At 34.7% G+C, this 16,389-nt stretch overlaps 1 protein-coding gene across 1 annotated transcript in view; it reads right to left on the reverse strand.

Annotated features, from left to right (window-relative positions):
• col6a1 (collagen, type VI, alpha 1) overlaps positions 1-16,389 on the reverse strand; it is a 75,757-nt gene that overhangs the window by 12,438 nt on the left and 46,930 nt on the right. Inside the window, exon 26 of the mRNA XM_056468626.1 lies at positions 833-898. Within this exon, the coding sequence (XP_056324601.1) occupies positions 833-898 (66 nt within the window). The remainder of the gene's footprint in view (positions 1-832; positions 899-16,389) is intronic.

The raw sequence follows: 16,389 nt of genomic DNA on the forward strand, positions 1-16,389 counted from the left end.
TAGTTATTTTGACCCTTGGGTACCAAACCAGCCAATATCTAGTTTCAAACAAAACCAGACTTGTGAACATAGACCACAGGGTTCAAGAGCTACAGACATTTTTATTTGGGTATGTCGTTTTAAAAAAATGCTGAAAAATGGAGAGCAGGTTAAAAGGATAAGATAATATTATTATCAATTACCTTCTAAACGTGGTTTAGATGTTTAAGATGTTTAAACAGGTTCAGGTTCTTGGCATACTTTAGGTTAAATGAGCATATCAAATGTGGTGTTTTTGATACTATATAAAGCAAACAATAAAACTTGTTTTTCTGAGTTTTATTTGGCCGACATTTTGAGGTCATATCTGTTGATCACATTCCATTGATTTTGTCAACAAAAGGTTTGGATCGTAGTCATTTGGTGTGCATGTTTCAGTTCTCTATCGATCTTGAATCAAATCTAACAGCAGATATACACTCTGCACTAATATTGAATACTGAGTTCATATTGAAGCTTAATTAGTGATATGGCAAGACAATATATAGTAAACACATTAAAACAGTACAATAAATAGATGAAATTGTTTTAACACTTTATTTTGATGGTCCATTTGAGTATTAATAGACTGTCTGCTTAATATCTGCTGATACTGCTCCTTCAACAGACATTTAACTGACTAAAAGAAACTTTGCAAGTACATGTCAACTTACACTAATCCTACCCCTAACCTCAACCTAACAGTCTACTTATAATCTAATGAAAATGAGTTGGCATGTAGATGCAATGTAACTTAAATTCAACAAACGGACTATCAAAATAAAGTGTGACCGAAATTGTTTATCATACTTACAGATTTTCCCTCAGGTCCTCTGTGACCTTTGGCTCCTTTTGGCCCTGGTGGTCCTAGTCTGTCATTCTGTGGAACACAAAAAATGAATAGTGAATTTTAATTAATTTAAAAAGGTTTGGCAATTAAGTAAAATGGACAAATCATTTTCAAAATTCTCTTTTGTGTATCCCCCTTCAAATGCATTTATATAGGGATGTATTGTGTATAGCTGTATAGCACTGCACCATAGCACTACAAAGTGCCAGTAGTAGATATACTATAGGTGAAGAGGAGAGATAGTGTCAATTCAATGGATAAGGATTATCAGGAGGCTGGATAATGGTTGATAGAGGGAATTTGGCTGGGAAACTGGGATTACGCCCCAACTCTTTACTTGAAGTGCCATTGGATGTTTAGTCAAGATTTCGATTTAACATCTAATCTGAAACAAGGTGCATCTTATAGTATAGTGTCCTGGTTTCTATAGTGGCACAATCCTGCATGGCGTCAGAGGGCAACCAGTCTTTGCCATTATTACAATTCATTAAGTGAAATAAACTACTGAAAATGATTCAACTGTGACTGTATTTTATTACGTTACAAATTATTAGGGATGCACCAAAATGAAAAGTCTGGGTCGAATCCTAAAACTCTGGATGCGCTTAAAACTGAAAATGCTTTGTAATAATTGGTTCAAGAGTTCACACCTTGCTGATGATTGATTATAAAGCGTGTTTGGCATGCTGTCATGGAAAGTGAAAGTGCCATGGGATTATTAATGACCACAGTTGGTCAAGATCTCGGTTTAACATCTTATCTGAGACGATTAGTACAAAGACACCTACAGTGCAGTAAATGCCACCTCAGAGGTGCTTCTGTGTCACTTCAGTATTTTCCACAAAACAAACAAAGAATTTAAATAGTTAATTTCCTGGTTTGGTCCAGACGTTTGGACCTCCTGTAATATCACGACCATATGCCGGTTTCTATCAGCTGTTTAAAACCCTCCTCGACAACTATCTCCCTCCACATAAACAGTTTAAATGTTCTCCATTAAATCAGCTCTGCCTCCAGCCAGCAGATACGATGCGTTCATCCTCTTCATTTCAGTCTTGTGCCAGATTACGGTTAGGCGATGAGATAATACTAACCACCTGTCCCCATTTCCAGCCCTCTCTCCCATGCTGCTTCAATTATCCTCAAATTCCTCACTTCAAAGTCCAGCACTGTCACAGACAGGCTCACAGTAGGGACGAGGTTAAATGATGCCATCATGCCAATATTGTTTTGGCTCATTGTGATTACCTTGACAGATACTGAACCCAAACGTTGGCCCCTTGGGTTTGGGAGAGGCCGGAGAAGCTCAATCAATTGTTTACAAGGACAGAAAAACATTTCCAAACAGTCTTGGCCAGCAGAAAGACAAGAGTCAAACATAAGGGAACGCAAAGCACCTCCATGGCTCATATGGTGCAGATGTGAGGCCTTGAATAATATATACACCATTAAATCAAACATTCAGCATTAGCACAAACAAAATAAATACATCCATTTTGATAAATGAGAACACGTTCGCTGGGGAAAATGCCACTGTTAATATGTATGATGAAAGCAGCATACTGTATATGAACTGTTTATGCATGTCCAAACAAATAGAGCCGAAGAGATTACATCATCTAAACATTCATTTTCCAGAAAAAGTAGATCTCAAAATTATAAGTTATAGACATTTAAACCTCAAATTGGAAAAGGATAGACAGTAGCTTAGAAAGTAGCTCATAAAAACTGCTTATTTCTGGCACAGGATACACAAATTACAGTAGATATAAAAAATGAGAAGTTTTACATCAGGTGAACTTATGAGATAAAAAAAAAGTGTGAACTAAGAGACAAAATACAAATATATTTAGTCAGTTTTATTACTAGTCATTTGTATTTTCCCTGAAAAACTTGAGTTTACATTTTGCATTTTCGAGAAACTCTGAGTTGCTTATTTCTGCCACAGTTAGAGCAAAATTTTAAAACAGGAATGATCATTGTTTAGTTATAAAAGCGGAGGAAAAAATTAGACATACAAATATAATACACTGCAATAAGATTATAATGTCTTTTATATTTATTGTTTTTTTTAGAAATGTGCCTTTAATTATCTTAATTGTAAAACACAAGCTTAGATACAAGCTTACTTTAAGAAGTCAGTCATAAACTATTTTTAAAATTCTTTTTTCTCAGAAATATCTGACTAAGAATATCAGCAAGAAGGTCGCTGGTTCGAGCCTCGGCTGGGTCAGTTGGCGTTTCTGTGGGGAGTTTGCATGTTCTCCCTGCGTTCGCGTGGGGTTCCTCCGGGTGCTCTGGTTTCCCCCACAGTCCAAAGACATGCGGTACAGGTGAATTGGGTAAGCTGAATTGTCCGTAGTGTACGAGTGTGTATGGATGTTTCCCAGAGATGGGTTGCAGGTGGAAGGGCATCAGCTGTGTTAAACATGTGCTGGATAAGTTGGTAGTTCGTTCTGCTGTGGCGACCTCGAATTAATAACGGGACTAAGCCGACAAGAAAATGAATGAATGAAAAAATATCAAATTGTAGTATTTTATATCTCACAACTGCCAGAATTGCAATTTAATATCTTTTATTTTGTTTGAGTAATTTTAACATGTATACTTTAATATTTTATGTATGATTTATTCATTCATTTGTGCATTTTCCTTCAGCTTAGTCTCTATTTCAAAGGTTGCCACAGCGGAACGAACCATCAACAATTCCAGCATTTGTTTTACCCAGCGGTTGCCCTTCCAGCCTCAACCCAGTACTGGAAAACACCCATACACACTTTTTCACACACTCTCATACACTACGGCCAATTTAGTTATTTCAATTCACCCATACCGCATGTCTTTGGAGTATTGTGTAAACCGGAGCATCCGGAGGAAACCCACACTAACACGGGGAGAACATGCATACTCCACAGAGAAATGCCGACTGGCCCAGCCGGGACTCAAACCAGTGACCTTCTTGCTGTGAGGCAACAGTGATAACCACTGAGCCACCGTGTCGCCAATTGTGCCTTTATATCTTAGAAAAAAGCTGAATAAACACAAGAGGCAACTGTTACTCATCTCACAATTCTGACTTTAGCCTTGCATTAAGTTTATATGTTATTAGTTCTTTTTTTAAAGTCTGAATTGTAAAATACAAAAAAAAACAATAATAATAAGTGAGTCATAAACTACTTTGTTTAATATTCAGATTAAAAATCTGCAATTCTTTTTTTCTCAGAACTGCGACAAAATATCAAATTGCATTTTATATCTCAAATCTGCAAGACAGAAATATGAACAATAAGACATTAAGTTAACATCTTACATTTTTACATGTATATTTTTATGTATGTGATTATTTAAAATGTAACTCATTACAGATTTTTTTAAATAGGTTAGCTTTTAATGTTATGTTAACTAATTAATGGCTTCATCTTCTAATATAAGCTTTTGATTGTTCCAAAAACCCAATATGGCAGACGGTTCATGTATTGCGGCCAGTAAAAATGACTGGTTAGAAAGTATTCATAAAACAACACTTGCACATTAGTTAAATCCTTAAGTATGAGAAATAGTATCAGTGACGGCCTTAGCAAACACTGCAAATAACAGAAGTCTTCAGAAAGGCTAAATATGGCTTAAACTGAAAGTTCACCGCATGTAAACAGTTTAAACTTCCGAAACACGTGTGTTAATATCCTATAAACATTGCGTTTGATTAATAAAGGTCTTGCTGTAGCTCAAGTGTGTTCAATCGCAGCAGTTTAACTTGACTTTAGTTTAAATCAATGCGATATTTCAGCTCATTACAGTGTTCTTTCCCCTACACTATGGTGTATATTATTCCTTCCAGATCTGATGTTTATTATGAAGAGCCTCCAGCCAGTCTTTAGGATTCAGTTGTAAAACACACAGTAAACATTTTAATTTACGGCCTCTGCAATTCTGCTAATGATTACTTTTGGAATTATACTCAGTTTGCTGCTTTTTGATCTTTGCACAAACAGACGTTATTTTCCATTTTCTAAATGCATGCGAGTCTGGTAAACTGCTCAAAACTTTTACGGGGGTCTTTGGACAGTAAAATGAAAGCTTTCACAATAGTTCAGGTTGCTGCGAGCAGCTGAAGAGAGTTATGGAGAGGTGATAAACACAAGAGTTCACTTCTCATTATCGTAAAGTGTGTGTGTGGCTGAATGTCACGTGCATCTGTCTGAAGCCTTTGCGTGGTTTAGGCCCAAAAGTGAACTACAGCTAAACATGTTTGTAGCCTTCTGAGGATGCTTTCACACTTGCCTCATTTAGTTTAGTTGAATCAGAATTTTGGGTATTCAGGAACGCAGCAATCATACTTGAGACCGCACCAAAAGTGGACCAAAAAAAAAAGAGTGAGACCTGATTCAAGAAGTAGTCTCGATAAGCTTTCAAGAGTTCACACTTAGCTGATGATTGATAATAAGGCTTGTTTGGCATGCTGTCCCTAAGATCAGAAGATCCTCGAGCCCGTGGCTCCCTCCCGCTTTGTAGAGTGAGAGTGGAGTTTAAGCTCAGGTAGGTCTTGAGAACTCCTCTAAATTCATTCTTTCGGCCAATTTTTGCTCTTGGTCTGAATGAACCGAATCACAAGTGTGAAGCACCCTGATTCATTCATTCATTTTCTTTTCAGCACTTATAACACATTTCAGCCTTGCCATATTATAGAGGACACTGAGGAAAATGACGGCAAAAAAACTGTTAAAACCTTTTTCTTTATAAATATTTCCAACATTTATGCTGATTGCAAAATCATGTAAAACGTAAATCATACACTTTCATTTTTAAAATCAGATTTAAAACTTAAATAAACAGATTTTTAAAATTAAAGTAATATTTATTATTATTTTCCACTTAGTCCTGGATGTACACTGTGAAAACTGTGATTTTAATATTATATTATAAAACATTATCTAATGAATTATTCATTTAATTAATTATCTAATTATCTATTAATTTTCACTTTGCCATGCTAAATTATTATTCATTTTTTTCATTTTCTTTAGTCATCAGGGGTCACCACAGTGGAATGAACCGCCAATTTATCCAGCATATGTTCCCAGTACTGGGAAACATCCATACACACTCATTCACACACATACACTACATCCAATTTAGTTTATTCAATTCACCTATAGCGCATGTCTTTGGACTGTAGGGGAAACCGGAGCACCCAGAGGAAACCCACGCCAACACGGGGACAACATGTAAACTCTACACAGAAATTCCAACTGGCCCAGCCGGGACTCGAACCAGTGACCTTCATGCTGTGAGGTGACAGTGCTAACCACTGAGCCACCGTGACCTTATTTGAATATTATATAAAAAAATAATTCTCTTTGTCATGCTAAATTATTATAATAAAATTCAAATATAATATTTATTTTAATATGCACAATTTGTAATAAGTTGAATATCTTAATACTAATTTAAGAATTCAAATGACTAAATCTGAGAAGAAAGTTGCATAAAAAGTAATATTAATGCAGATGTCAGCAATTTTAGATGACCACAGAAAGTATATACAGTACGTGTCCAGTAGAAAGATCGCTATGCATAAACAGTCTACACACATCTGCTGCAAAATGTGTGTGGCATGTAAACATCCCCAATGATTAATACAGCCTTTCTGAAGCCTAAACATTCAAGTGTGCATTCAATCACGGCTCAAACAAACAAACAAACTGTCCTCTCAACATTTAGAGTGAGAAAGAACATGCGTTTTAAAATTAGAAAATGTAGTTTCTAAAGAAAGACCCATGAAATGCAGACAGCCGAGAAACATTTCTTCCACATATGCACGTCTCCACCGCTTCCTTGAAGTTTGCGGAGTTGCATGCAGGAAGACAAACACAGTGATGAATAGGGAATCGGTCTGGGCGTTAGATCACCAGAAATCCACTCCAGATGACTGAAGATGAAAGCGTGCAGGCATATGTATTTGTGTCGGCTTGTTCAACCACAATGCAGCCACTCATTGTTTTGGTGTAGAAATTAAACATGAGCTCAGAGCTTTGATACAAGCATGTGTGATTTGTTTACAGCTGACGTTCACCTTACCATTTAAAAATAAGCATGAGTGGAGCAATTAATAATAAACAGCTAATTTATGATAGCACGGTCATTTTATATTATGGTTATAGTTATACCTACTGTACATGGTTATATATTTCAGACCCATTAGTTTTTCGCAAGTCCGTGATCGCTGAATCAAACGCAAAATCAACAAAAAGCCGCAAATTTTCACAATCCTGCAAAATTCTTAATTTAAATGCAAAATAATTGCAAAAAACTTAAATAATTTCATAAAACATCCAATTCCAAACCATATAATCAAGTTATGTTTACTTCAGTTTGCAATTAATTGTTTTACATGACCTATAGACGTTGCATACGCAGCGCATGTGATGTTTTTAAGAGTCTCTCAAAAAATGACGTCTCTCCTGCGCCCTCACAATCATTACATTACACGAGAGTGAGGGAAATGTTTTGCAGCCTGTGCAGTAAACAGACGCGGGTGAAGCGCGAGTGATTTACATGAGAAGTCAATGCAAAGATTAGATTAGACGGCCTGTGGTGTGAATTGGGCGTTTTGTGCGTTTGACGCGCTTCAGACTGCAAAAGAAAGTTGGAGCAAACATCTAGCAAACGGAGCAATGGAACAAACAGAAAAGCAAGCAGCTTACGATGATGGAGGTTGATTCAAGGATGGTGGCCGCTGGATGTGACCGAATTGAAGGACATTATTTGTGCTTTACATGTATGGCTGGTAATATGATGTGCGTAAAATCGATAAATGTTTTCGTTTAAATCTTTCCCTGCAGTTAACAAGAGAAAACGCTTCCCTGCCATTAACGAGTTTTACCGCAATCCGTGTTTTAGGTGTATTACCGTAGGGGAAGCCCTTACGCATGTCCTGTGTAAGGTACATGATGATAGATGCTCCGGGGAGTGAAATTTGAGAGAAAGTAAGATTGTGGAAAAAAATAAGAGTTATACATCCTTCCATTGGCGTAATCCCTACTGCTTTAGATCTGTTTTAGATCTTGTCTTGTCAACAGACCAAAATAAAGAAGCTTTTTTTTTTTATGATTTGTGTTAGATTGCACACCTAACATAGTAGGCTACCTAATAACATAACATAATATATATATATATATATATATATATATATATATATATATATATATATATATATATATATATATATATATATATATACTGTATACATATATATGATATGATCAATTAGTCCTGACAGCATATGTTTTTAGCTCATTGTAACTTATTAAACTAAACGTTACGCAAACTGTTTTGTCAGTTTAACAACATAAGTTCGGTGGACTTAAAAGGTTAATTTGATTCAGATTAAAAATTTAAGGCAATCAGAATATTTTTACAGTGTGGATATATAACATGTATATTAATCTTAGGGGTGGACTTAATCAATAAGTGAGGTAAGCAGCCGCTTAGGGCCCCGGGGAATTAGGGGGTCCCAACGAATGCCAAAAAGCTTATTTTAATCATATAGCTGTTTTAGAAATTTTCTATATTAATAATCTGTCTATAACCATTAAGATTTTAACGTTATTCTTTTCAAAACCGAGGGCCCCCATGAATAGCCTAGTGGAACACTCCTTCCACACATGCAAATATTAAAATCTAATCACAAATAGTTAATTAACTCTACATAATTTGTCAACCAAATTTTTTAATTGATCAAAAATACTTTGTTTCCACTTAAAATATATTTTTTAACATGCAGTTTATTTACAAAAAAGAGAGAGAATCTACAAAGAAAAAAAATATATAGAGAAAGACAGGGTGTTTTGAGTTTCAATGCTAGGGCCCCCAAATCACTACGTCCGCCCCTGACTATTCTATATTGTTAGTCTACATCTCAATGCTTAATGCTTGTTTTGAACAATACAATAAATCATAAGAATTTAAATGAAAAGTTTTATTATATAATGGACATTTTATATAATTTATTTTTATATATCATGTTATCTTTATATATTATATAAGTCTAATATATAAATCTTTATATATTAAATAAATTTATATATAAAAATATATATATAAAAATTCTACAAATTATATATTATAAAAAACGTTAAATTCTGGTAAAATAATAATCTTATATCAGGGTAATCATTATATATATATATTTGAAAAGCGCATAAACAGTTAAATACTGCATATGTCAATATCATAACTATTATAACAAACTGTACAATAAATATTTAATCATTCCTTTTTGTGATTTAAAAATGGTTTATATTTTATATTTATGAATTTACAAAAGCTTATTTGGTATGATTTCTAAAGGATTTTTTATGTTCTTGCTGGGAGTTGATTAAATGTAATTTCGTTAAAATGTATTTTGTAATGTAATTTTCGCATTACATCTACTGTGATGTTCTTAATTCATTCATTATCTTTTAGCTTAGTCCCTTTATTCATCTGGAGTCGCCACAGTGGAATGAACCACCAACTAATCCAGCATATGTTTTATGCAGCGGATGCCTTTCCAGCTGCAACCCAGCACTGGGAAACATCCATACACACTCATTCGCACACATACACCACAGCTAATTTAGTTCATTCAATTCACCTATACCACATGTCTTTGTGGGAGAAACCGGAGCACCCAGAGGAAACCCACACCAAGACGGAGAGAACATGCAAACTCCACACAGAAATGCCAACTGGCCCAGCCAAGGCTCAAACCAGCGACCTTCTTGCTGTGAGGCAACAGTGCTAACCACTGAGCCAGCGTGTCGCCAACAGTGATGTTTTGAATGACAAACGAAAGGAAACTGAACTGATATTTTGTATAAATTAAATTATACAAAGTTTCATGGCATCATTATGATTAAAATAATGGCTTAAATTATGTGAGTATTTAAGATGGAGAGAGAGAGAATGTGAGATATAAGATTTCTAACGTCACACACTATATACTGTAGTGTCATACAACGCAGTCCAGATCCAGATGCAAGGAAATTACATAATGAAATGCAGTCTATTATCTGATATCTCAAAGTTTGCAGCCCATGTGTTGTCCTGCTTACAGTGTATTGCATTGGGAAGCTTGAATTCTTCAGTTTCAATAAAACAAACAGGACAAAATGGACCTGCTGATAAGATCAACTGAGCACTGCAATCATAATCCTGCAGATGTGCAAAATGGACAAAAACGATCAAAGCATTGAACGTGTGGGACATTTCCTCAAACATTTGCACTGCAGAAGAGCACAGCTAGACAACACAAACAATAACATTAGCCATCGTATCTGCAGCCTGGTTTCTGTCAAGTCCCTGCAGACATGCTGCTCCCGATGGGAAAGAGTTTGAATGATAAATGCACGGGTTCAAAACCCTCTGTTTTAAGGCGCTTGAAGGCTACTAGTGGTTTTCTGACCACCCCAGACAGACAGAGCTGTTTATTTTGGGATGAAATCGGAAAATTTCCACTTGTAAACACAGACCGGGGAGAGAATGATTGCATCTTTGAAATGCTTGCACATGTGTGGGATCAACTAGGACAAAAAACAACAGCCTGTACAATTGGAAGATGTGAGGAGATCTCCTTAAAAGCATAAACACTCAATAAGTGTGTGTTGTTTCTGATTTACTCAAATGTAAAGTAGTTTTAGTGTTCTGCTAAGAGATCTGGGCAGTTGCCAGGTTGTTGCTTAATTGGCCAAGTCAAAAATCTGTAAATATGGCTCAAGTACTATGCAACTCTGGCATTTTCTGTCAGGGAAAAATGGTATGCCTGACTGCTTTGAAAAGTAATAGCAATAATTAAGTAATAAGTAAGAATTTCTCACACATCTTTTACATGTTCTACGATGTGAGGAGTTTCTATTTTAAAAATGGTTTCTAACAACAGCATAAACTACTATGAAAATGATCATCTCAGGTGCTGATTATGTGCTTTATTCAGTATTAAATAATACTATTATGAGTTTGAATACCATTTTACTTAGCATTTATAGCCATATTAAAAGTGTCAATAGATAGTTTGCATGAGATCTTGAAAACAAAATAATTAACAAACATTTAGTTTAAACATGACTGTTAAAAAGGTGACTCAGTCCAAACCAATAGCATAAATCCCTCAGCATGTACTTTTAATAATGTTAATGAGGTTTAATATTCATTAATAAGTCTATAAATCTATCCATTTGGTTAGGAGTACAGTGCACTGTGCTTGTTAGGACACATTACAAGAAATGCCAACATTTACCTGCATTTCTATGAATGATTATATTGATATGACAAGGTTGGAGATTAAGTTTTGCTTCAGGATATCAAATTAAATCCAGAATCAAATTTAGGCCATGTCTACACGTTCACAGGTTAATAAAGATTTTCTCCGCTTTCGTTTAAAAAAAAAATCTCTTTCTACATGAAAACGCACTATGATGCATTTTATGGGCATGCTGAACCAACAGGTGGCGATAATGACATTTTTATACTGAGTTTACAATAAACAGGGAATTTAGTATATTTCGCGAGTAAATCGCATTCTACTCAATGGAAATGTGAGTACAGAGGCGGATTACCATCCCACGGTTGAACAATGTGGAACACGTGATTTATTTGCCACAAATGGAGTGAACCCAGCCATGTTGGCCAATCAGAAAGGAGGAAACCGCACGCATGCTGACATCATAAGGCTAAAAATTCGGTGTTAGCGTCCACATGACCACACTGGATCCAGAGTTTTGAAAAATCTTCATCCTGACTGGATTTTTCAGAAAGTCGCGGTTTCAGTCACCTGACACTGCGTTTTCATGTGGACAAACAGCCAAACCGCGTAGAAAAAAAGTGCGGTTTTGAAAATACCTGTGTTCATGTGGACAGGGCTTAAATGAAAATCAGAGCAATAATCTAGGAGGAGTTTTAAAATATATTAAAAAACTATTAATTTAAAAAACAATCAAAAGAAAATCAAAAGGTATATACAGACAGTTCAGCGGATTAGGACATAATTAGTATCAAAGTTCTCTACATTATTTTTACATTATTGTCATCAAAACTTTTAAATATGCAAAGGAAAAACTTCAGTTTTTAGTATAAATGTAATTAAAAGTTTGTTAAACTCAATCTCAGCTTAGGAAGAGTTGTTATAATATGATTAATAATAAAGTATTCCAGAAAGTATTCCAAATAAACATAAAGGGACAGTTCCCCCAAGACTGAAAATTCTGTCATCATTTACTAACCCTTTACTTCTTTCATAACCATTTGAGTTACTTTCTTCTGTTAAACACAAAGGAAGATATTCTGAAGAAAGTTTTGAAGATGGTATTTATTTTTCCTACTATAGAAGTAGATGGTTACAGATTTTCAGATTTCTTCAGAAAATCCAACACAATCTCACGGCAATTCGTAACTTTTTGATTTAGCAGCGAATTTGTATGAATTCATATATGATCTCATTCATACAATTTAGTACAATTTGCTCATCTCCAATGATGGTTGGGTTTAGGGGTGGGGTTTGGTGCCACGCCTCTTTTTAAAAATCGTCTATTTTTGTATGACTGAACTCTACGAATTTGTATAAATTCACCACTAAAATGACAAAACATAAAATACTTATAAAGGTTTGAAACCACTTGAGGGTGAGTAAATAAATGATTTGGTTTGCGTTAGTTCATTAGCTACTGAAGTGGGTTCATTAGTTTAGTTACTAGTTATTTAGTTAGAGTTATTAGTAACTAACAAAGTTATGGTAACTTATAACCTTAAATTTTCCTAATTTGATTATAATGCAACAATAGACCCATTTTATAAAGCTGCTTTGAAGCAATAATTATTGTTAAAAGTGCTATAAAAATCTAAATTTACTGAATTTTCATTTTTGTGTGAACTTTCCCTTTAAAGATAGATCATAGATACATTCTTTTAAAAGAACAGGTGTTTCTACAAGGGTGAAATTAATCATTGAAATTGGCCAAAAATAGCAATAGTGCCTTAACTACAATGGTACCGCTGTACTGACAGTGTTATATCAACTGTCCCATCAGATTTTCTAAAACGACGTATTAAAACTAAAGCGGACAGCAGGAGTCCTGAGTTCACTGACCAAGTCCAAACCACTTCACCACAACTTCCACGATCTAAAATCAATCATCAGACACAGAAAACAGCACTGGGTCCAAATCTGTGGCTCTTCAGCAGCACATGTTGTTTTCAGATCCATCTGTTGGACTGAAAGTGTGTGTGGGGGCCGTTAAAAAGAATGTAAACCAGCTGAGAAGTCTGGCGTTAGAAAAGTCTAAAACATGAACATCCAGCAAATTTCTGCTCTTAACTCTACTTGTTTATCCAAATGGATTTGCAGTATTAGATGTCTCTAAAATGTATTGTTTATTAATGCATGCATTTGAGATCACGATGTTTACCCTGTTTACCAAAAAAAAAAGAAAACTTGGCTCTGTCGTGATTTTCACACACATAAAAAAAATTGTGGTGAAATCAAGCATCTTAAGACTTCCTTTCAAGCTGTTTAAAACAAAGATATATATATAAAAAAAAAACTTCCTCCTCCTCCTCAAAAAAGAGACAAGTATCTTGAACTTTGCTTCCCTGAATCCATAACAACAAGAAACACACAGCTGTCTGAACTCAACAAAACGCTGAGACTATGATGTATGTGTGACTGATACACAAGAGAGCAGGACAAATTCTTAAAGAGACACATCATTCAGAAATAAACATCGTTATTTTCTCAGCATTCAAAACCTGTGACGATTTGTTTAATCTTCGAAACACAGATAAAGATATTTTTAAGAAAGCCGATAGATTTTTGGCCCTCCATTATAAGAGCTGATTACCAAATCTTAGAAGATCCTAAAAACTCATAAACATCAATCTTTAGTATCTACCGTACAATATTTGATATTAAATCTGTTCATTATCTAAAATAAGGCTATTCAAGTAGTTTGTCAATGGGGCCAGTTCATGAAAAGGATCCCAAATGAGGGGCCGGAGAGATGTGACTTTTCAATATGAGTGATGACACAACAGCATATTAGAGCCCATATGTTGTATTTTTGCTCCTTAAGAGACCCACAATGTATTTTTCTCCATTAAATGTTAATACAGTATATTGTATATTAAAACTACATAACATCAGTGCATTGTACAATAGGCTTTTAATTAACAAACATATTCAAATGTTGTATTTCAAAGCACAGCAAAAGCAGCACTGTAAAAAATGGCTGTGATTTCAACGGTAAAAAAACTGTAAAAATGCTATAGTAAAAATCCGTCGCCTGGTTAACAGTATGTTTCCTTAATATATACGGCGAATAACCTTTAATTGACTTTCCCAGAATTCCCTGCATGGCACATCACTTTTTATGCTTTTTGTTGACATTACCATAGATCTTTTTAGTTGTTCCCCATCAGTTATGTACATTAGAAATTTATGTTACATCTGATGTTGATAAACAATGTTTATTTCATGACTTTAATTTTATGTGTGTTACCATACTGGTGTTTAGTAGCTGTGTGAATGACACTGAGCATATACAATGATCCACTTTTCTGCTTGTGGGAAAAGCTGTTTGTGATGAGCATTGGTTCATTATGTAACATTCTCATCACCACCTGCATATGGATGTTAACGTGTCTATCTGTGTAACAAAAGATGTGTAGATGTTGGTATTCAAAATATAGACATATTACATCTATAAATTAATGAAATACGGTAGTTTACTGTAAAAATGATAAATTACTTTTACAGTTTGTACCGTATTATTAACGGTAAAATACTGGCAACCACAGCTGCCGTTTTTTACCGTGAATTTTATGGATTTATTTTTTACAGTGAGTGCATTGCTTATTCAGACACATTCATATGTTATGTTTTGAACTGCTTAACAATTATGGATGCAACAATTATAGATTTTGGTTGTACGATTCAGAAGAATGATCATGGTTTCACGGTTATCACGTCTAATGTAAATGTAAGCTTCATATTAGCCAAGTATTTAAATTAACTGTTGTTGTTATCTGTGTTTATACATACATAATCATTTTATTATTAATTCATCTAAAATATCTTTTGTTTACATTGCACTTAAAGCCACGCACAATTCTCATGCTACAGCATGAGATGTTTTCTACTGGGTGCGCCCAGAAAGCCGTAAGCATATTGCTCGCACATATTGGCATATATTCTTACATTAGAAATAACAAACCTGTAAACTTTAAACTAGTGCACAGGTGGCATCATTTTGTTTAGTTGCAGCAGTTTCGTTCCATGCAACAGAAATGCTGCATAGAGAAGCCTTTACGATTAATTGACCGTGATGAATTAAATCGCGGTTAATAATGAAATCGGCTAATCATTGCATCCCTAATAACGATATCAGTGCATTGTACAAAAGGCCATTTCTACAAACATATCCAAATGTTTTTGGCTGCTCGCACCACTCGCTTAATGTCAGGTGACTCACGCTCTGCGCAGCCTTCAACTGCAGCTCGTGTTGTATTGAACAGACGCATGTCACTTCATAACTATAGTTTTTCAACTGAACTAAATTTATTTTTGATGTCTTGGTCACACTAATTGGAAGGCCGGAACAAATTGCCTCGGGGGCCGTGTTTCAACAGAGGGACAAGAGTCTCATTAAGATTATTCTCTATTTTTTGACAAAACCGATGATATGGCCACAGTTATCATTACTTTATTGACAGAGTTTCAGATCACTTTGTTTGAGATAAACAAAGAAGGATTTTTCATATTACAGTCACAGTTATCAATCATTTAATGACACTTCTATGAACTTTTAGGATCCTCAAAATTGTGGTTATCTGGGCATTCAATGGACATTCAATGGTTAAATTTTTATTGTGTGCACCCGATTAACATTTAATCCCTTCATAAGGATTGATTTAAAGACACTATAATGGCATGTTTCATTTTCAAAGTTTTGTTTACCTGGACTTTCAATAGAGAAACAAGTGTTTCATTTGTTTACAAATTTTTTTGTTTAGTTTTGACTATTTTGTTTGACTTTTTTGACAAAAAAACTACGAAAGATTGTAATATAGCCACTGTTATCATTACTTTATTGACAACGTTTCAAATTACTTTCTTATAACATTAACAAAGAAGGATTTTTAATATTAGTCACAGTTATCAATCATTTAATGACACTTTTACGAACTTTTAGGATCTTCAGAGTTGTGGTTATCTGGACTTTCAATAGAGGGACAAGAGTCTCATTTGTTTGCTAATTTTCTATTTAGTTTTGTCTCTTTTTTTGACAAAACCGATGATATAGCCACAGTTATCATTACTTTATTGGCAACCTTTAAGATTACTTTCTCATAACATTAACAAAGAAGGATTTTTAATATTACAGTCACAGTTATCAAATATTTAATGACACTTTCATGAACTTTAAGATCTTCAAAGTTTTACTTTGAAGTGTTTCTTTCTAGTTTACTTTCTTTACTAGCTTTTTCATTTA

This window comes from Danio aesculapii, chromosome 11 (genome assembly GCF_903798145.1).
Source record: "Danio aesculapii chromosome 11, fDanAes4.1, whole genome shotgun sequence".
NCBI classification, from domain to species: Eukaryota; Metazoa; Chordata; class Actinopteri; order Cypriniformes; family Danionidae; genus Danio; species Danio aesculapii.